Source organism: Glandiceps talaboti, chromosome 7 (genome assembly GCF_964340395.1).
Source record: "Glandiceps talaboti chromosome 7, keGlaTala1.1, whole genome shotgun sequence".
NCBI classification, from domain to species: domain Eukaryota; kingdom Metazoa; phylum Hemichordata; class Enteropneusta; family Spengelidae; genus Glandiceps; species Glandiceps talaboti.
Window position 1 is genome coordinate 24,775,634 of NC_135555.1, and position 24,069 is coordinate 24,799,702.

General features: G+C 37.4%; 1 protein-coding gene across 1 annotated transcript; it reads left to right on the forward strand.

The window, feature by feature from the left end:
* Positions 1 to 23,018, forward strand: LOC144437683 (lysosomal phospholipase A and acyltransferase-like). Its single transcript, XM_078126687.1, has 8 exons — positions 1 to 124; positions 3,652 to 3,808; positions 6,802 to 6,920; positions 13,317 to 13,415; positions 15,724 to 15,951; positions 16,248 to 16,493; positions 18,913 to 19,066; positions 19,525 to 23,018. Exons 1-8 carry the CDS (start codon positions 1 to 3, stop codon positions 19,655 to 19,657), a joined length of 1,260 nt encoding a protein of 419 aa, XP_077982813.1. The 3' UTR covers positions 19,658 to 23,018.
* Positions 23,019 to 24,069: the final 1,051 nt, after the last annotated feature.

The window sequence follows — 24,069 nt, forward strand, 5'->3', positions numbered from 1 at the left end:
ATGGCGGCAGGAGTTGGAAGTGTGTACGTTTGTCTTCTTCTTCTGTGTATATCTTCCTTATCGACGAATTTCGTCGATTCCAGAATACCACTACGGAAGGGCAAAGGATCGCCTGCCATATTGAGTGAGTTCATGTTAATTATTCCTATCAAATTAATTGACACAGTTCGCCATTTCAATGTTCCACTGAGCATTGTTAAGTAACGGGTTACAACTTACATGGATACATATCAGCACAAACGTGTTGATGCTTTTTAACGACGTGTTAAAACACCTCGATGTCGTATCACAACGTAAAACGTACACAGTTTAATACATGGTAAGATTTTGAAAGTGTATTAATCTGAATTCCTCTCACCAGTATTGGGTATTTATCTACAAAATTGTAATTATCGTTCGACGCAAGTGTTAGACCTGCCAGACGAAGTAAGTTGTGTCTCAATTCTGGACTTACTTCGTCTGCAAACAGCAGGCAGGGCCACGTACATTGTAATTAGTGAATAGTCAGTATACTACTGCATATGCATATACTGGGTATTTTATTAGGGATCGTGTAACCACTGTTTAGCATGGATAGCATAGTGATTTTTTGTTTGTTCATAGTATAAATTATTTATAAAAGCATTATCATTTTTATGTTTTCATTATATTGTGTTTTAGCACTATACTATAGTCGCGACTAGTCGTTGCCCTCTCGGACGTGTATGGTTTTAGCAACATGAATCAACTCGAACTATTTCCGTTTTTTTGAACTATTTCCCTTGTATAAAACTGTTATGTCACAAAACATGATCATAATTTCACCATACAATTCAGATGAAAAAATTCAATACAGTACTTTGAGACTTCTTTGCATGCCATATAGGAATACTATGGTCAATGCCAACTTGCAAAATAATCTTTATGAAGATTGTGTTATCAGCAGTTTTATCAGTAAAAAGAAATGGAAGCCTTTGATTGGAAAGATGAAACATATTTTTTTAAAAAGACAGGAAAATGGCCCATATTTTCTCTCTCTCTCTCTCTCTCTCTCTCTCTCTCTCTCTCTCTCTCTCTCTCTCTCTCTCTCTCTCTCTCTCTCTCTCTCTCTCTCTCTCTCTCTCTCTCTCTCTCTCTCACACACACGCTCTCAAAATCAATTTTGAATGGGTGTGCTTGTTGTTAATTTGTACAAGCTCAAGTTATAACTGAAAAAAAAGAGAATGAAGGATGCATCAATTATAAACAACATTATCCAGTTTTGATCATTACAACTGTAGTTGTATATTTAGTATGTATTTTGTGTAAATTTTGCATGTGTCTGTGTATTATAATTAAGATGATTTATAAAATGTCATTTACATTATATAACCTATAGCTTGTATTTACTACACAAAGTGATACATTTATAGTTTTAATGAACCAGAGCTGGAAAGAACAGATTGCTAGTGGTTTATATGCAAACCAAACACATTCTTCTATTTCACACAGTGTCACTGGCATCACAATGCTATGTGAGATTTATACACTTTTCAGAGCAAGATTCAGCATTACAATTTCAGATGAGTCTTAAGTTGACATACATGTACTGTATGTATTAAAAATATCAATAAAATGTCACTATAGTTGACAACCTTGAGGATACTCATGTGACTATATCACATGGCTGGTACATGCACTGTACATGACATGTTATTTGTCTTTTTGGCAGAAATTCAGACATGTATTGTAGAGAGTAGAGGTGTAGTCTATATGGCCATGTATACGTACATGTGACTTGTTACATGCAATATAGTACTAGAGGTACACATACAGTTAACATTGCAAATAACATAACTCCCCATAGTACAAAATGTAGTCAGGTATGAAGTTAGTACAGGTATCTAGATCTATATACATGTACTTTGTATGTGACATGATTTGGCCCTAATTTGACAGACATATCGTGAGAAGTAGTTACATTTGTAACCATAGTACTATGTATAGAGAAATCAGAATCACATGCACGTCATATGATGCTTCACAATACTCATAAATCTCTAGTATATATCCACCCCACCCCCTTCTGTTTATTCCCAATTATTACAATTTAGTGAGTACATGTATTTTCAAAAATAATCATTGAAAATGGAGACAAATTATGTATGTATACGAGATATCAGGAAATATTTCCACATTTTGTTGGTAGTCTATATATCTACAAGTGTTTCACTTTCTATTGAGTTCAGTGCTGTTTTAATTTCAGATGATTAGATTCTTGTATCAAAGTAAGAGTAAAAAAAAATGTTTTGGGGAAAGTGAATTTCAAAGATTGTAGTACTCATGAAGAATAACATTTTGATCTGGTAATTGGTAATTTATTCTGTTTTCTATTTTTCTGTTTCTAATTTTTGTTGTCCATATAACAATGTTTACAGTGATTCATACATTGTGTGTAGTCTATACATGTATGCATTACAATCACTGTGATCATTGATAGTGTCAGCTTTTCTTTGAAGGGTTATCCAAATAGAGGTGATGAAAATATATTTAACTTCTACCATTTCTTGATACTCATAGTCATTGTAGTATTATGTACAGTCTGAATGGCTGAGAAATGACAAAGTCAGAAGGAAACTTTGAGTCATTTGTTTTTATTAATGTTCCTAAATTTCGGCAATAAAATTTAAATGATGATTTTCACTCAGATATGTGCTCTGATGGTTTGGTTTTTTCTAATCATACCATAGCAGTTATCACAACTGAACTTACAAAGTTCAGTAGTGCTGTAGGCATGGTGTGGTGTCTGTCTGTCCGTGTGTGTGTGTGTGTGTGTGTGTGTGTGTGTGTGTGTGTGAACAACTTAAACTCAAAAACTGCTAGACTGATTGAATTGGTATTTGGTAGGAACAATACTTATGTTGTCTAATTTGGAAATTATTCAAAGCAAAATGATAGCATCATACATGTACAAATGTACATGTAGATGTGTGATTTGGGTCAAAAGTCATTTTTGATAAAACAAACTTAAACTCAAAAACTACTGGACATATCAGTCTGAAATTTGATGGAAACATTTTCAGGGGTGTTATGATTTAAGAAGTATTCGTAACATGATGATCCCATCAGAGGTATGCAAAGTAGGGATAACATGTGTCTTTTTGGTCAGAAATCTTTAATTCCAAAACTACATTTGTACCAAGCATATTGGGCTAAAATTCAATGGTGAAGCTCATGGAGATGTGTAGATTAAGAACTATTATAATGTATGTAATGATCTTATCAGCAACATGCAAATTGGGGATCAATATATGAATTTTGGTCACAAACATACTTGTATCTAAAAAATGGCATAACATCATTATGGTCATGACATCTGAGTGATTGAGATGAAGCTACATAGTTACTTCAAAAACTAGATTCCAGTAAGGTAATTTTACTACAACTACAATGTACTGCTGCAGTATAATGGTATAATGGATTAATGAAAGCATTTCAAAGCAGATGTGATGACTAGTATTAATCTAAAGTCTAGCTTTTGAATGTGACATAAATAAGGATTTTTGTCTCTGTACATGCATGTAAGAAATATTTACCTATGTACAGTGTACATGTACATATGATAGTGTGAGTTGACTGTTAATGTTAATATTGTACAATATACATTTATTCATGATATCTGTTAATTTGTAGTTCCTGGAGATGGTGGTACCCACATGATGGCCAAGTTGAACAGAACTTCTGCTATACATTACTTCTGTAGAACCCATACTGAGGATTTTTTTAATGTTTGGTTGAATTTAGAAGAACTGATTCCTTATGTCATTGAATGTTGGGCTGATAATATCAAGTAAGTGAGAGAATACAACACTGTATCATTAAATGTTAGGGTGATAATATCAAGTAAGTGAGAGAATGCAACACTATATCATTGAATGTTAGGGTGATAATATCAAGTAAGTGAGAGAATACAACACTATATCATTGAATGTTAGGGTGATAATATCAAGTAAGTGAGAGAATACAACACTATATCATTGAATGTTGGGCTGATAATATCAAGTAAGTGAGAGAATACAACACTATATCATTGAATGTTGGGCTGATAATATCAAGTAAGTGAGAGAGTACACCACTATATCATTAAATGTTGGGCTGATAATATCAAGTAAGTGAGAGAGTACAACACTATATCATTAAATGTTAGGGTGATAATATCAAGTAAGTGAGAGAATACAACACTATATCATTGAATGTTAGGGTGATAATATCAAGTAAGTGAGAGAGTACACCACTATATCATTGAATGTTAGGCTGATAATATCAAGTAAGTGAGAGAATACAACACTATATCATTGAATGTTAGGCTGATAATATCAAGTAAGTGAGAGAGTACAACACTATATCATTAAATGTTAGGCTGATAATATCAAGTAAGTGAGAGAATACACCACTATATCATTGAATGTTGGGTGATAATATCAAGTAAGTGAGAGAGTACAACACTATATCATTAAATGTTAGGCTGATAATATCAAGTAAGTGAGAGAATACAACACTATATCATTGAATGTTGGGTGATAATATCAAGTAAGTGAGAGAATACAACACTATATCATTAAATGTTAGGCTGATAATATCAAGTAAGTGAGAGAGTACACCACTATATCATTAAATGTTGGGCTGATAATATCAAGTAAGTGAGAGAATACAACACTATATCATTAAATGTTAGGGTGATAATATCAAGTAAGTGAGAGAGTACACCACTATATCATTAAATGTTAGGCTGATGATATCAAGTAAGTGAGAGAATACAACACTATATCATTAAATGTTAGGGTGATAATATCAAGTAAGTGAGAGAGTACACCACTATATCATTGAATGTTAGGGTGATAATATCAAGTAAGTGAGAGAATACAACACTATATCATTGAATGTTGGGTGATAATATCAAGTAAGTGAGAGAGTACACCAGTATATCATTAAATGTTAGGGTGATAATATCAAGTAAGTGAGAGAGTACACCACTATATCATTGAATGTTGGGCTGATAATATCAAGTAAGTGAGAGAATACAACACTATATCATTAAATGTTAGGGTGATAATATCAAGTAAGTGAGAGAGTACACCACTATATCATTGAATGTTAGGGTGATAATATCAAGTAAGTGAGAGAATACAACACTATATCATTAAATGTTAGGGTGATAATATCAAGTAAGTGAGAGAGTACAACACTATATCATTGAATGTTAGGGTGATAATATCAAGTAAGTGAGAGAATACAACACTATATCATTAAATGTTAGGGTGATAATATCAAGTAAGTGAGAGAGTACACCACTATATCATTGAATGTTAGGGTGATAATATCAAGTAAGTGAGAGAATACAACACTATATCATTGAATGTTAGGCTGATAATATCAAGTAAGTGAGAGAATACAACACTATATCATTAAATGTTGGGCTGATAATATCAAGTAAGTGAGAGAGTACAACACTATATCATTAAATGTTGGGCTGATGATATCAAGTAAGTGAGAGAGTACAACACTGTATCATTAAATGTTAGGGTGATAATATCAAGTAAGTGAGAGAATGCAACACTATATCATTGAATGTTGGGCTGATAATATCAAGTAAGTGAGAGAATACAACACTATATCATTAAATGTTAGGGTGATAATATCAAGTAAGTGAGAGAATACAACACTATATCATTAAATGTTAGGCTGATAATATCAAGTAAGTGAGAGAGAATACAACATTGAATAGTAAATGTTGGGTTGATAACATAAGGTGAGAGAAAATACCACTTTGGACACATATTGTACCCCACACTCATAACAATTCACCATAAACCCCCAACTCCCATGCAAACAGCAGCACGCATGTTCAATATGATGATAGTGCTATCATCTGATAGTAAAGAGTCTTTCTATCTGTGTATGTATGTGTCTATTTTATACAACTAGAATCAAAGTAATCCGAATCAAAGTTGGTACGTGTGGGGACAGATATGCTAATGTATTTCAAATCAAATCCATCTTTCGGTTTTAAAGACAAAGTGGCTTCAATGTGAAATAAAGTGGTCTGGATCAGTTTAATTCGGATTTGAATCAAATCAGATGAGTTAGGACAGGGCTTATAACTATATGATTATAAGATTGTTCTACTGTTCATATTCACACTTATAACTATATGATTATAAGATTGTTCTACTGTTCATATTCACACTTATAACTATATGATTATAAGATTGTTCTACTGTTCATATTCACACTTATAACTATATGATTATAAGATTGTTCTACTGTTCATATTCACACTTATAACTATATGATTATAAGATTGTTCTACTGTTCATATTCACACTTATAACTATATGATTATAAGATTGTTCTACTGTTCATATTCACACTTATAACTATATGATTATAAGATTGTTCTACTGTTCATATTCACACTTATAACTATATGATTATAAGATTGTTCTACTGTTCATATTCACACTTATAACTATATGATTATAAGATTGTTCTACTGTTCATATTCACACTTATAACTATATGATTATAAGATTGTTCTAATGTTCACATTCACACTTATAACTATATGATTATAAGATTGTTCTACTGTTCACATTCACACTTATAACTACATGTATATGATTATAAGATTGTTCTACTGTTCACATTCATACTTATAACTACATGTATATGATTATTAGATTGTTCTACTGTTCACATTCACACTTATAACTATATGATTATAAGATTGTTCTACTGTTCATATTCACACTCACTTATATATCATTTGTATTTTGATTACAGGCTGAAATATGATAATAAAACCAGAACTACAACAAACACTGATGGTGTAAACGTCACTATTCCTGACTGGGGAAACACTAGTTCTGTTGAATGGTTAGATCCAAGTAAAATATCATATGGTAAGAAATACTTCCAGTTCTTTTCAAGGCCTTTAAATGATAAATGCAAGGTGTAGATTACTATTCACATACCGCCAATGGAAAGTACCATTCATACTGATTGGTCACTTTGTGACATGGTTAAGACTTGGTAACTAAGTACTGTTCATACTGACTGGTCACTTTGTGACATGGTTAGGACTGGGTAACTAAGACAGTACCATTCTTACTGACTGGTCACTTTGTGACATGGTTAGGACTGGGTAACTAAGACAGTACCATTCATACTGACTGGTCACTCTGTGACATGGTTAGGACTGGGTAACTAAGACAGTACCATTCATACTGACTGGTCACTTTGTGACATGGTTAGGACTGGGTAACTAAGACAGTACCATTCATACTGACTGGTTACTCTGTGACATGGTTAGGACTGGGTAACTAAGACAGTACCGTCCATACTGACTGGTCACTCTGTGACATGGTTAGGACTGGGTAACTAAGACAGTACCATTCATACTGACTGGTCACTCTGTGACATGGTTAGGACTGGGTAACTAAGACAGTACCATTCTTACTGACTGGTCACTATGTGACATGGTTAGGACTGGGTAACTAAGACAGTACCATTCATACTGACTGGTCACTCTGTGACATGGTTAGGACTGGGTAACTAAGACAGTACCATTCATACTGACTGGTCACTTTGTGACATGGTTAGGACTGGGTAACTAAGACAGTACCGTCCATACTGACTGGTCACTCTGTGACATGGTTAGGACTTGGTAACTAAGTACTGTTCATACTGACTGGTCACTTTGTGACATGGTTAGGACTGGGTAACTAAGACAGTACCATTCATACTGACTGGTCACTTTGTGACATGGTTAGGTCTGGGTAACTAAGACAGTACCATTCATACTGACTGGTCACTCTGTGACATAGTTAGGACTGGGTAACTAAGACAGTACCATTCATACTGACTGGTCACTCTGTGACATGGTTAGGACTGGGTAACTAAGACAGTACCATTCATACTGACTGGTCACTCTGTGACATGGTTAGGACTGGGTAACTAAGACAGTACCATTCTTACTGACTGGTCACTCTGTGACATGGTTAGGACTGGGTAACTAAGACAGTACCATTCTTACTGACTGGTCACTCTGTGACATGGTTAGGACTGGGTAACTAAGACAGTACCATTCTTACTGACTGGTCACTCTGTGACATGGTTAGGACTGGGTAACTAAGACAGTACCATTCATACTGACTGGTCACTTTGTGACATGGTTAGGACTGGGTAATTAAGACAGTACCATTCATACTGACTGGTCACTCTGTGACATGGTTAGGACTGGGTAACTGAGACAGTACCATTCATACTGACTGGTCACTTTGTGACATGGTTAGGACTGGGTAATTAAGACAGTACCATTCATACTGACTGGTCACTCTGTGACATGGTTAGGACTGGGTAACTAAGACAGTACCATTCATACTGACTGGTCACTTTGTGACATGGTTAGGACTGGGTAATTAAGACAGTACCATTCATACTGACTGGTCACTCTGTGACATGGTTAGGAATGGGTAACTGAGACAGTACCATTCATACTGACTGGTCACTCTGTGACATGGTTAGGACTGGGTAACTAAGACAGTACCATCCATACTGACTGGTCACTCTGTGACATGGTTAGGACTGGGTAACTAAGACAGTACCATTCATACTGACTGGTCACTTTGTGACATGGTTAGGACTGGGTAACTAAGACAGTACCATTCATACTGACTGGTCACTTTGTGACATGGTTAGGACTGGGTAACTAAGACAGTACCATCCATACTGACTGGTCACTCTGTGACATGGTTAGGAATGGGTAACTAAGACAGTACCATCCATACTGACTGGTCACTCTGTGACATGGTTAGGAATGGGTAACTAAGACAGTACCATTCATACTGACTGGTCACTCTGTGACATGGTTAGGACTGGGTAACTAAGACAGTACCATTCATACTGACTGGTCACTTTGTGACATGGTTAGGACTGGGTAACTAAGACAGTACCATCCATACTGACTGGTCACTCTGTGACATGGTTAGGAATGGGTAACTAAGACAGTACCATTCATACTGACTGGTCACTCTGTGACATGGTTAGGACTGGGTAACTAAGACAGTACCATTCATACTGACTGGTCACTTTGTGACATGGTTAGGACTGGGTAACTAAGACAGTACCATCCATACTGACTGGTCACTCTGTGACATGGTTAGGAATGGGTAACTAAGACAGTACCATTCATACTGACTGGTCACTCTGTGACATGGTTAGGACTGGGTAACTAAGACAGTACCATTCATACTGACTGGTCACTTTGTGACATGGTTAGGACTGGGTAACTAAGACAGTACCATCCATACTGACTGGTCACTCTGTGACATGGTTAGGAATGGGTAACTAAGACAGTACCATTCATACTGACTGGTCACTCTGTGACATGGTTAGGACTGGGTAACTAAGACAGTACCATTCATACTGACTGGTCACTTTGTGACATGGTTAGGACTGGGTAACTAAGACAGTACCATCCATACTGACTGGTCACTCTGTGACATGGTTAGGACTGGGTAACTAAGACAGTACCATTCATACTGACTGGTCACTCTGTGACATGGTTAGGACTGGGTAACTAAGACAGTACCATTCATACTGACTGGTCACTTTGTGACATGGTTAGGACTGGGTAACTAAGACAGTACCATTCATACTGACTGGTCACTTTGTGACATGGTTAGGACTGGGTAACTAAGACAGTACCATTCATACTGACTGGTCACTCTGTGACATGGTTAGGACTGGGTAACTAAGACAGTACCGTCCATACTGACTGGTCACTCTGTGACATGGTTAGGACTGGGTAACTAAGACAGTACCATTCATACTGACTGGTCACTCTGTGACATGGTTAGGACTGGGTAACTAAGACAGTACCGTCCATACTGACTGGTCACTCTGTGACATGGTTAGAACTGGGTAACTAAGACAGTACCATTCATACTGACTGGTCACTCTGTGACATGGTTAGGACTGGGTAACTAAGACAGTATTGTCCATACTGACTGGTCACTCTGTGACATGGTTAGGACTGGGTAACTAAGACAGTACCATTCTTACTGACTGGTCACTCTGTGACATGGTTAGGACTGGGTAACTAAGACAGTACCGTCCATACTGACTGGTCACTCTGTGACATGGTTAGAACTGGGTAACTAAGACAGTACCATTCATACTGACTGGTCACTCTGTGACATGGTTAGGACTGGGTAACTAAGACAGTATCGTCCATACTGACTGGTCACTCTGTGACATGGTTAGGACTGGGTAACTAAGACAGTATCGTCCATACTGACTGGTCACTCTGTGACATGGTTAGGAATGGGTAACTAAGACAGTACCATTCATACTGACTGGTCACTCTGTGACATGGTTAGGACTGGGTAACTAAGACAGTACCATTCATACTGACTGGTCACTTTGTGACATGGTTAGGACTGGGTAACTAAGACAGTACCATCCATACTGACTGGTCACTCTGTGACATGGTTAGGAATGGGTAACTAAGACAGTACCATTCATACTGACTGGTCACTCTGTGACATGGTTAGGACTGGGTAACTAAGACAGTACCATTCATACTGACTGGTCACTTTGTGACATGGTTAGGACTGGGTAACTAAGACAGTACCATCCATACTGACTGGTCACTCTGTGACATGGTTAGGAATGGGTAACTAAGACAGTACCATTCATACTGACTGGTCACTCTGTGACATGGTTAGGACTGGGTAACTAAGACAGTACCATTCATACTGACTGGTCACTTTGTGACATGGTTAGGACTGGGTAACTAAGACAGTACCATCCATACTGACTGGTCACTCTGTGACATGGTTAGGAATGGGTAACTAAGACAGTACCATTCATACTGACTGGTCACTCTGTGACATGGTTAGGACTGGGTAACTAAGACAGTACCATTCATACTGACTGGTCACTTTGTGACATGGTTAGGACTGGGTAACTAAGACAGTACCATCCATACTGACTGGTCACTCTGTGACATGGTTAGGACTGGGTAACTAAGACAGTACCATTCATACTGACTGGTCACTCTGTGACATGGTTAGGACTGGGTAACTAAGACAGTACCATTCATACTGACTGGTCACTTTGTGACATGGTTAGGACTGGGTAACTAAGACAGTACCATTCATACTGACTGGTCACTTTGTGACATGGTTAGGACTGGGTAACTAAGACAGTACCATTCATACTGACTGGTCACTCTGTGACATGGTTAGGACTGGGTAACTAAGACAGTACCGTCCATACTGACTGGTCACTCTGTGACATGGTTAGGACTGGGTAACTAAGACAGTACCATTCATACTGACTGGTCACTCTGTGACATGGTTAGGACTGGGTAACTAAGACAGTACCGTCCATACTGACTGGTCACTCTGTGACATGGTTAGAACTGGGTAACTAAGACAGTACCATTCATACTGACTGGTCACTCTGTGACATGGTTAGGACTGGGTAACTAAGACAGTATTGTCCATACTGACTGGTCACTCTGTGACATGGTTAGGACTGGGTAACTAAGACAGTACCATTCTTACTGACTGGTCACTCTGTGACATGGTTAGGACTGGGTAACTAAGACAGTACCGTCCATACTGACTGGTCACTCTGTGACATGGTTAGAACTGGGTAACTAAGACAGTACCATTCATACTGACTGGTCACTCTGTGACATGGTTAGGACTGGGTAACTAAGACAGTATCGTCCATACTGACTGGTCACTCTGTGACATGGTTAGGACTGGGTAACTAAGACAGTATCGTCCATACATGTACTGGTCAGTTTGTGACATGGTTAGGACTGGGTAACTAAGAACCGTTCATACTGGTCAGTTTGTGACATAGTTAGGGGAGGGTAACTATGAACCGTTCATACATGTACTGGTCAGTTTGTGACATAGTTAGGGGAGGGTAACTAAGGACCGTTCATAATGGTCACTTTGTGACATAGTCTATCTGCTAGACCTCGGATGCTATTGAGGATGTTCAGTCAAGCCCTCACTACGAACTTCGTTCACTTATAGTATCGAAAGAAAGCCCGAATGTCTAGCAGCAAGACTATTTGTGACATAACTTATTAGCTATATAGGGAAGGGTAACCAAGTACCGGTCATGCTGGTTACTTTGTGACATAGCTAAAGGGAAGGGCAATCAAGTACCGTCCATATTGACACCATTCTCAAACTGATTTGAATGGGTAACTTATGACTTGATAAGAGAATGTCAGCACAAAATAATCTGAATAAGCAGAAATATGGCAAAAATTGACTATAACCTAAGTCAGACTCAGGATTCAAAAATGTTGGCACACATGCATGTAATGTAATCTGTGAAACATGAGATGAAGCCTCAACACAAACTATAGTTGTGTTTGTACGTGCCCACAACACTTAATCTTCATCTTAATCTCAACTTTAACAATTGAACTATTTTCAAATTGATTTTACAAGAGAAATGAAGTTGCCTTTGTGTTTTACTCTTGAGACATCATGTTTTTAAGACAAAGATTGACACAATTTAACTGTAGCCTAACAATAACAGAGACACAATAAACACAGCAGGATCCTTTACTCAATTATATGTACATTGAAAAGTGATATTTCTATTACAGTGCAGTAAAAACAACCTTCTGCTGAAAAAAAATTACACATAGACTAAATAATTTTAATAGCTTCATTTAATTTGTTTACTTTCCAACTGATAATTAACATGTTAACTTGTCTACTTCTACTTTCCCACTGTGTGCATCACCTACATGTATAGTGTTTCTTTTTCATTTGACGTTATATGAGTGTATGTGTCAAAACCTTGTATCTCAGCAGTGAAACACCAAGACATCTTCATTTTCCTGTAAGGGGATCAAATTTTGAAATTCAAAAGTACTTGGTGGGGATGTTTAAGGGATATGTGGATGGTAATGTATTCAATACAAGATGAATATCATCATTGAACTGTAAAAGTAGGGAACCCTAACCCTAACTAATGATTATCTTTGGTCAAAAATCTCACTCAGAAAAATCTTGGCAAAATACTGTACATTGTAGTGATGTTGCAAGAGGTGTTGAGATGATAAAATAATGTATAGAAGGTGGTGTGATCAAAGTTATCATATTTAGATGTCGTCAAAGACTGCAAACTTAGGTAACATTGAAATGTTTGTAAATAAATAACTTCCAATGTGCTACAATGCCATTGGCACTATTTGTATATAACACACTGTATGTAGGTAAACTGTTCAAATGAGTTTTTGTTATTCATTTCAGGATCCTACTATGCACCACTAGTTGATAAACTGGTATCCCTTGGTTACAAGAGAGGTGTTTCTGTACGAGGTGCTCCTTATGACTTCAGGAAGGCACCAAGTAAGTTGTCAAAGACATCATAATGACAAATTTGAAAAAATACTAGTCTGAAAGGTCCAGTCATTGGTCTGCTTATGTAACCCCTCGCTACATTATTTTGCCCCTTGCTAACTTATGTAGCCTCTCGCTACCTTATGTAGCCCCTCGCTACCTTATGCAGTCGCTCACTAGTAGCCCCTCGCTAACTTATGTAACCCCTCGCTACCTTATGTAACCCCTTGCTACCTTATGCAGCCGTTCGCTACATTATGTTGCCCCTCGCTATACTATGTAGCCCCTCGCTACCTTATGTAGCCCCTCAATACTTTATGTAGCCCCTCACTACCTTATGTAGCCCATCAATACTTTATGTAGCCCCTCACTACCTTATGTAGCCCCTCAATACTTTATGTAGCCCCTCATCACTACCCATGTCGGGGTTGAGCGTATTATATGAGCAAAAACAATAGCTGGATCTTTAAGCCTAAAGAAATGCCCCAAAACTCTTGGGTTTACTGTTATAATTTAGAAGACCACAAGACTGTAGTAATAGGCCTCAAATAAACATGAATTTATTTGGTACCAATGTGATTTATTAAAAAAGAAAGAGAAGAATCCCAATATACATGTACATGTACCTGCCTAGTTTCCAGGACCATGTTATCAGAGGCTCACAATTATTTTGTTCTGCCCAATACATGTATGCATCATAAAATAAGTGTTTTATTGCCACTCGCAATCACTAATCATACAAAGCATGTCAACAATGTAAACAACTGGTTAATCAGCTGTTTGAGGAGCTAAAAAAAATTATCATAAGTTTGCTGAATCATCCAAGTATGTTGTAATCATTGCAGTGCATTGTTCAATAAACACATGCAACAAGTAAGCAGTGATTTGACTTTGTGTTGGTATCCATTCCTGAAGGCTTTTCTTAAACTTGATGTGCATGTAACTGTGGTGTTTAAATCTTCAGTTTGACGTGTGTAACTAGCACAGTCATTGGTATCACCAACTGCATTACATAGACATTGCCACACTCAATTTCAAGATCAAATGAACAAGTTTTGTAGAATGACTAGCTTCTAATGTAATGGTTGACTACTTAATATATTGCTCAACTTTTCCTATGATAAAATGATATTATCACTATAAGCATACATTGTATAATTTCTATCTTAATTTTTGTCCATGTATTTCACAATATTACTTTGATGAAAGTGCCCTCAAGCATCCATCTATGGTAAATGCTACCCAGAGTAACTTAAAGTGGCCATATGGATGAGAATTTGATATTTATTTTGGAATTTTATTTGATAAAACAGCTTCACCGTGTTTTTCTACTAGAAAAAATAATGTGAAATAACATATACCAAGTCCATGTTCACATCTCAATAAACGGCAAAACATTAAACAATGTGTAAAATGTCTGTTATAATATTGTATGTACAATAACAAACTTTTTACACTTTGTGCATCGTTGTGCAATGTATTGAGTTATGAACATGGACTTGGTATATGTTATTTCACATTATTTTTTCAAGTAGAAAAACATGGTGAAGCTGTTTTATCAAATAAAAATCCAAAATAAATACCAAATTCTCATCTATATGGCCACTTTAACAATAGACTATTTTCTGTTTCCAAGATGCATTGCATGCAATGATGTTGCCTACGTCATTACCTTTCGGCATGTTTTATCTTTATTACATGTTAAATAGCATTTTCTTCATGAATGGTTGGAAAGACATGTAGACCTCTTTTTATCGTGAGTGATTTCATAGAACAAAGACTAAACATCAATGACAGGGAAGGGTTTATTGATAAACCCAGGGTATGGTCAGGTGATAACTATCCCCTAACTTGAGTAGCTTGCAACCACTTCCTGCATGTACAGAATACATTGCATTCTATACAGAGACCTGCAATGCATCTTGGAACCTACAACAGGTCTATTGGCAAGAGTTTGGAATGATGATAACATTCCTGCAATTTTTTCCCACAATGCCATGCAGAAATTTTCAAAATGACAGAACACTTCAAATTGCATTAGGGATTCTTTATAAGATTTCAAAGTTAAATAAGTTACTAAGGTGTTATTTTATTGCCAAAAGACATATCAGTTAATAGCTGTGATCAATGCAAGTGTACTTAAGGCAGAAATAAATATGACTGGACTTTTACTTTAACTTAAGTTGATACATTGTAACAGTAATTAATACAAGTGTACTTATGCAGGAATAAGTTTGGATTTTTCCTTTAAAGTTCTGATACAACACATTGATATTCAGTTGTAGTTGTTATTAACTAACATTTTCTCATTTATTAGATGAAGGTGCAGATTTCATACAAAACCTGACAATGTTGATTGAAGACACATACAAGAATAACGGCAACAGTAGAGTAGTACTTATTACACATAGTATGGGTGGACCATATGCATTATATCTACTTAACCACAAAACACAGCAATGGAAAGATAAATACATCAAGGCAATAGCTACTATTGGTGGACCCTGGATTGGTGCTATAAAAGTCTTAAGAGTATTTGCATCAGGTATGGTATTACACTTGACTCGACCAATATCTAGAGAGAAAACAAAATATTTGTTTATTATAACATGCACCTAAATGTGCACTATAACTTTCATGTTCTTAGATATTTACATGATATCGTCTCAAATACTTGTGGACCTTTTAAGGTGTTTTAATGCTATGATAATGGCATGTAATATACATGACTTAGTAATAAAATGATTGTGGGTCTGACAATACACACAATTGTACTACAACGCCATTGGTGCTATTTTTCCTTGTGTAGCAATAACACATTTGAAATGTAACCTATTACAGGTGATAATTTGGGTACATTTGTTGTAAACCCATTGAAGTTACGTCCTGCACAAAGAACATACCCCAGTACAGCATTTCTTTGGCCAAATGATAAATACTGGGACCAGGATGTCGTCATGGTAACAACACCAAGCAAAAACTATACCTTGAATGATAAGAAGCAATTCTTTAATGATTTGAATTTAACACATGGATATGACATGTGGTTAGATACAAAAGATTTGATTGGAGATTTAAAACCACCTGGTAAGTACGAATTACAAGAAATTTGCATCAGATGTAATTTTGTCATAACCCTGTCATAGGATTAGTAGTTATATTAGATCAGTGAAGTGTGTGATTGTCTGTCTAAGTAAATGAGATTTAACATTTCACACCAATTGTACCAGGAATATGTAGGACACCCACTATTCTATCGTAGTATACCAGGAACAGCCATGGCCTACTAATTCCTAGTATATACCAGGAACACCTAGGGCTGTGAGTGGTGTGTCAAGTTGGCTGTGAGTGGTATGTCAAGTTGGCTGTGAGTGGTATGTCAAGTTGGCTGTGGATGGTATGTCAAGTTGGCTGTGAGTGGTGTGTCATGTTGGCTGTGAGTGGTGTGTCAAGTTGGCTGTAAGTGGTATGTCAAGTTGGCTGTAAGTGGTATGTCATGTTGGCTGTAAGTGGTGTGTCATGTTGGCTGTGAGTGGTGTGTCATGTTGGCTGTGAGTGGTGTGTCAAGTTGGCTGCAAGTGGTATGTCAAGTTGGCTGTAAGTTGTATGTCATGTTGGCTGTAAGTGGTATGTCATGTTGGCTGTGAGTGGTGTGTCATGTTGGCTGTGAGTGGTGTGTCAAGTTGGCTGTAAGTGGTATGTCAAGTTGGCTGTAAGTGGTATGTCATGTTGGCTGTGAGTGGTGTGTCATGTTGGCTGTGAGTGGTGTGTCATGTTGGCTGTGAGTGGTGTGTCAAGTTGGCTGTGAGTGGTGTGTCAAGTTGGCTGTAAGTGGTATGTCATGTTGGCTGTGAGTGGTGTGTCATGTTGGCTGTGAGTGGTGTGTCAAGTTTGCTGTAAGTGGTGTGTCAAGTTGGCTGTAAGTGGTATGTCATGTTGGCTGTAAGTGGTATGTCATGTTGGCTGTGAGTGGTGTGTCATGTTGGCTGTGAGTGGTGTGTCATGTTGGCTGTAAGTGGTATGTCATGTTGGCTGTAAGTGGTATGTCATGTTGGCTGTGAGTGGTGTGTCATATTGGCTGTGAGTGGTATGTCAAGTTGGCTGTGAGTGGTATGTCAAGTTGGCTGTGAGTGGTATGTCAAGTTGGCTGTGAGTGGTGTGTCATGTTGGCTGTGAGTGGTGTGTCAAGTTGGCTGTAAGTGGTATGTCAAGTTGGCTGTAAGTGGTATGTCATGTTGGCTGTGAGTGGTGTGTCATGTTGGCTGTGAGTGGTGTGTCATGTTGGCTGTGAGTGGTGTGTCAAGTCGGCTGTAAGTGGTGTGTCAAGTTGGCTGTAAGTGGTATGTCATGTTGGCTGTGAGTGGTGTGTCATGTTGGCTGTGAGTGGTGTGTCAAGTTGGCTGTAAGTGGTATGTCATGTTGGCTGTAAGTGGTATGTCATGTTGGCTGTGAGTGGTGTGTCATGTTGGCTGTGAGTGGTGTGTCATGTTAGCTGTGAGTTGTGTGTCAAGTTGGCTGTAAGTGGTATGTCATGTTGGCTGTGAGTGGTATGTCAAGTTGGCTGTGAGTGGTATGTCAAATTGGCTGTGAGTGGTATGTCAAATTGGCTGTGAGTGGTATGTCAAGTTGGCTGTGAGTGGTATGTCAAGTTGGCTATGAGTGGTATGTCAAATTGGCTGTGAGTGGTATGTCAAGTTGGCTGTGAGTGGTATGTCAAGTTGGCTGTGAGTGGTATGTCAAATTGGCTGTGAGTGGTATGTCAAGTTGGCTGTGAGTGGTATGTCAAGTTGGCTATGAGTGGTATGTCAAATTGGCTGTGAGTGGTATGTCAAGTTGGCTGTGAGTGGTATGTCAAGTTGGCTGTGAGTGGTATCATGTCAAATTAGCTGTGAGTGGTATGTCAAGTTGGCTGTGAGTGGTATGTCAAGTTGGCTGTGAGTGGTGTGTCAAGTTGGCTGTGAGTGGTATGTCAAGTTGGCTATGAGTGGTATGTCAAATTGGCTGTGAGTGGTATGTCAAGTTGGCTGTGAGTGGTATGTCAAGTTGGCTGTGAGTGGTATCATGTCAAATTAGCTGTGAGTGGTATGTCAAGTTGGCTATGAGTGGTATGTCAAATTGGCTGTGAGTGGTATGTCAAGTTGGCTGTGAGTGGTATGTCAAGTTGGCTGTGAGTGGTATGTCAAGTTGGCTGTGAGTGGTATGTCAAGTTGGCTATGAGTGGTATGTCAAATTAGCTGTGAGTGGTATGTCAAGTTGGCTGTGAGTGGTATGTCAAGTTGGCTGTGAGTGGTGTGTCATGTTGGCTGTGAGTGGTATCATGTCAAATTAGCTGTGAGTGGTATGTCAAATTAGCTGTGAGTGGTATGTCAAATTAGCTGTGAGTATATATCATATGACGTGTGTATTTATGACATCCAGGTACTCTAGTATTAACACAGTTCTACTTGTATTGTTAATTTGCCTCTTGTAGATAATTACTTATGAGTTGATATATCTTCCTTCCTAGGTGTCCCAGTGTTCTGTTTGCATGGTTCTGGTCTTGCAACTCCTGAAAAGTTTATTTATGACAGTGAACATGTGTACCCAGATGACCAACCAATCACAATAGGGGGTCCTGGTGATGGTACAGTCAATATGAAAAGTCTCCAGGCATGCTTGATGTAAGTATTAGATTGAATGTCAGTACCGGTAGTTTAAAGAAATTATCAACCAGTAAGGCATGTGTTAATATAGTATCTCACCAACCAACCAACCAACCCCCACCCCCCCTCTCTCTCTCTCTCTCTCGCTCTCCCTCTCGCTCTCCCTCTCCCTCTCCCTCCCCCTCCCTCCCTCCCTCCCTCCCCCCTCCCTCTCTCTCTCTCTCTCTCTCTCTCTCTCTCTCTCTCTCTCTCTCTCTCTCTCTCTCTCTCTCTCTCTCTCTCTCTCTCTCTCTCTCTCTCTCTCTCTCTCTCTCTCTCTCTCTCTCTCTCACTCTCTCTCTCTCTCTCTCTCTCTCTCTCTCTCTCTCTGAATTACATTTAATATTTAGAATTGTATTAAGAGTTTATTCAATATCAGTGACACCACTATTGAATAAGAAACTAAAAAAATACTTTCTTCTTTTCTCTCCCATTAGGTGGCAGGGTCAACAAAAGCCAAAAGTAGTTGAGCAAGACTTCCCTGGCAATGAACACGTTGCCATTCTACAGAATGCCACTTTACATGAATACATTATAGACAATGTTTTGATGACACCAGACTACCTCTGACCAAACAATTTAAAGTCTTTTCTATAGCCAGTAAAGAAGCAACACAAAGTTGTTTCAAATATCTTTCTAACCAGATAATTATATCAAACACAGTGAGAGCTGAAGCATGTTTTACCTCAGAAATTTATCCATTGTCAGCTCAAATACCCATGCAGCTTATCATCCTAAAGTCCTCATTGCCAAAATGATGGTCTGTTGAACACAAGTATACGGTGGTCTGGTGAACAAACTATAGGGGTGATTTATTGAACAGAAATATAGGGGTGATCTGTTAATAATAAATATAGGGTGGTCCGTTGAAGACAAACATAGGAGTGATGCATTGAAGACAAATATAGGGGTGATTTGTTGAAGACAAATATAGGTGTGGTCTATTGACAAATATAGGGGTGATCTGTTGATCATAAATATAGGGGTGGGCTGTTGATGACAAACATAGGGGTGATCTGTTGAACAGAAATGTAGGGGTGGTCTGTTGAACAGAAATGTAGGGGTGGTCTGTTGAACAGAAATGTAGGGGTGGTCTGTTGAACAGAAATGTAGGGGTGGTCTGTTGAACAGAAATGTAGGGGTGGTCTGTTGAACAGAAATGTAGGGGTGGTCTGTTGAACAGAAATGTAGGGGTGGTCTTTTGAACAGAAATGTAGGGGTGGTCTGTTGAACAGAAATGTAGAGATGAGTGTTTTAATTTGAAGCCAATTACACTTGACAAGTTATTGCTCATAGAAAGAATTCATTGGCAGAAATGAATTATACTAATGAAGCATTTCACAATGTTACATGGTGTAAATAACTCACAAAGAGTACTTGGTGTGTGAAAATATAAACATCAATTCCTTTATGGTTTATATTATGTCAAGAGATACTCAGCTACATAATGCTGACCATACTTTAGTACAAATTGTGTATGATGAATGTAGTCACCGTGATGATTATTGTAAAGTATTTTCTGACTCTCCTTTCATGCACACGTTTGGCTGACATAGTTTAAATAAAGTAACAGCAATTCCAGAATAGTAAAACTCCTTTAATACTACTCTGAAATTTGACGTTGTTCATTCTTGTTGAGCACTGTCAAAATGTTTGGAAGGAAACTGCTTTCTCCTTTCATGTAATGTTGCCTTTCATATTTCACTTTGCTATTGATAGAATCAGACAAGACGTGTGCATTTCACAGGGTACACTTTATAAGTACAAGATGGGTTTGTATAGTTGTAAAAGTATAAAGTATATGAACAACTGTCAATAGAATGGAATGTTACATTAGCTGTAGATTATTTACAGATCAAAGTTTTTGACATTTAAATCACATACAAGATGTGTTTTCCTATTACAACTGATACCTAGAGATCTGAGGCCAATCTGTACTCATTTTTGTTAACTATATTATTTATGATTATAATTTCCAAATGTAAATTTAACAATAAAATAATTAGCTATTCACCAATATTTTTACAATCAATGAAAATACAAGTGACCTAAGGGGCATTGTGACTGAGTCGCTATATGGGTATTAATAATGCCCCTTAGGTCACAAGTATTTTGTAGCTGAATGAAGGACAAATACTAGAGCATAATATAATTATTCTTCTTCAGACATAATTTATGAAAAATCAGAAAAATAATGACTACTAGTATTTGCAACATTTGACACATTTCAGCACTGAAGAACCAATGACATAGACCTGGGTTGTCATGATGTAGAACAACCAGGGTATATGTAATCCACTTTTCTGTTCAAAGACAATAATTTAGCTTATGCATGATATAATTACCTTTGACCATGTACTGCAAAAACCTATCCTACTCTAACCCTTCAATCTGTTCTAACAAGACGTACTCATTATCTACTCTCTCATCAACCTAAATGTCATCCAATTGTGTTTTATAGGAAATAAAATAAAGCAAATCAATGCAACAGATTTTAAATCAATTATTATTGTCAATAGATTGTATCTTTTGGGGAAATTGTTACTTTTACATAAAACTACACAGGCCATGTATATGTACATTGACAATTGTTTGGCTTTCAGTGATGTGTTTTGGTATATAGTGATATATATATATATGCCATTTTGTTTTGATGTTTTGTTTTCAGTGTTTTCTTTTATTATTTTATATTAGCTAAGAATCTAATAGTTATGTAGTACGGTGTAGTGATTAAGTGTGATACTTACTAGTCTAGATGATTGCGATTCACATCGTCCCATTTCAACTCGCCTCAATTTCAACTCGTCCCATTTTCAACTCGCCCCAACAACACTAGTAAACGTTTATAAATCTAAACGATACACGGACTCGAAGTACGGGGACCGAAAAATTTACATGATTTTACCTACGTGGCCAGTTGAAGCGTAGAAAATGTAACATTTCGTAGCAGAAAGTGGTGTGGGTTTTGGCTAAGTTTTTGCTAGATCTAGAACTTATACTAGCACAACAACTTTCCTCAGTCATGGAATATCACTTTCCACATTAGGACTTAATGTTTACAACCCAAATAAGAAATATTAGTGACTGACACGCTTACAACTTCCGCGTGTGTGGGTTTTGGAGACGTGTCTCCTCTCCCTACTTAACGCAACTAAGTATTGTAGTATGTGTTTTAAGCGCAAGTGGTATTTCATTAGTGTAATACGAGATACCACAGACCCTCCAAACTGAGTACTACTAGCTTCAATTTCATATATGCACAGGTAAATTATATTGTAAAGAGTTGGGGCGAGTTGAAAATGGGACGAGTTGAAATTGGGGCGAGTTGAAAATTGGACGAGTTGAGTGGGACGAGTTGAAATTGGGACGAGTTGATCCGTCACCATCTAGATATAGATTACCCTATTTACCAAGTTATCTCTTTACTCCAAAATGTCCATCTAGATAGATTCTAACACAGGGTAAGAAGTTCGGCAGAATTGCTCATTTTCATATCTGATTTTCAACCTTCATGAGATTTGACTATATTTATTTGGTAATACTATTGTGGACAGTAAGCTTTGAAAGGACTTCATATAGTACACTGTTGTAGTTTTGAGGTTAGCATGTGAGCATCAATCTAAGAAGTCAACTCTGCCATGTCATGGGATAATTCAACCATCAAGTTTGTTCAATGCCAAATGGTGCTAACGTTATACATATTAAATATCACAGCATTGGATTCACTATTTTAATGTGGAAAGGAAAAAGTGTGAATTGAAAGTAATTTTGTCCCTTTCCCAAAGAGTATGGTATTGTTCTGGGTATAGGCACAGCAAACATTTGATAAGAAAAGTTGGTCAGTTCTTTTTGTAAATTATTGTATGAATTTTATGTTTGTTTTTAATTCTGTAGATTGACAATTCCTAATGTTAATAAATCTAAAAGTTTCTGATCGCTATAGTATGAGTGTGATAATTCACTTCAGTATATATTTAGAGAGGTGATTTGATTTGTTTTAAGAGTGAGGTCAATAGTTCAGTGTAGGATAAAAAAGTAAATTCTTGGGGTGGGGGATGGTTGGCTGGTTAAGGGGTAAGATGTTGAACCGTTTTAGTTTCCATCCTACAAGAACAATTTTTCTTTGAATGGATCTGTTTATACCCCTAAATACAAATATAATGGAGAAATGGAAAATTGTTCATTTGCATAATTAACGAACTTTACGAACTTTACCAAGGCCTATACCAAGAAAGACTTTCTGTTAGCAAACATATGGTTATCGCTGCGTTGAAGTTGCTGAGCAAATCATTTCCTCACAATTCATCTATGTAACTGTTATGTAAATCTCTCAGTGCAGTGTGACCTGTGATAATTTGAATACGACCCATTGTATGCAAAATGTATCATTGTATTATCAACAGTTTCATGTGCCCCCATGGCCTTTTCAGGATCTGGAGATCTTGTCTGGGGGAGTTTCGAAACTATGCTGTTATCATTATCTATCCACGTGATTGGTTACTTATCACAGCTGATACCACAAATTAAAGAACGGTAATGTTAACATAGATGTAATAGATTAGTAGTATTGGTTTCAAAGTTAGTCTCCAAGTTTATTTCACTTGTGGAAGTGTAAAGTATATAACTTGCAGATTTTATGATCTTATCACAGTTGGATACTGATAAAGCAGTCAATAGACAACTTTGTGCTTTTCCTTGACTAAGTATTGCTTTCTTTACAGAGATATTAGTCTATCTGCTAGACCTCGGATGTTCTTCTGATAGAATACGACACATGCCCGAACATCGCTATCGAGGATGGAACATCCGAGGTCTAGCAAATGTCATCAGGATATAAATAACTGCCAATCAGAGAACCGTATTAGCGACAAGCGCTAATTTGTTCATGCATATTCATCTTAAGGAGGGGCTTGTAAAAATAACCACCAATGCGTTAACTAAAATGTGTGAATGACAACGTCTACACACTCATCAAACACAAT

Bases quoted from the DNA above. Each gene is read 5' to 3' on its own strand.
- LOC144437683 (XM_078126687.1), top strand. From the start codon at position 1: ATGGCGGCAGGAGTTGGAAGTGTGTACGTTTGTCTTCTTCTTCTGTGT. The intron at 15,952-16,247 runs GTATGGTATTAC...AACCTATTACAG, and splicing joins CTTAAGAGTATTTGCATCAG to GTGATAATTTGGGTACATTT. The intron at 16,494-18,912 runs GTAAGTACGAAT...CTTCCTTCCTAG, and splicing joins TGGAGATTTAAAACCACCTG to GTGTCCCAGTGTTCTGTTTG.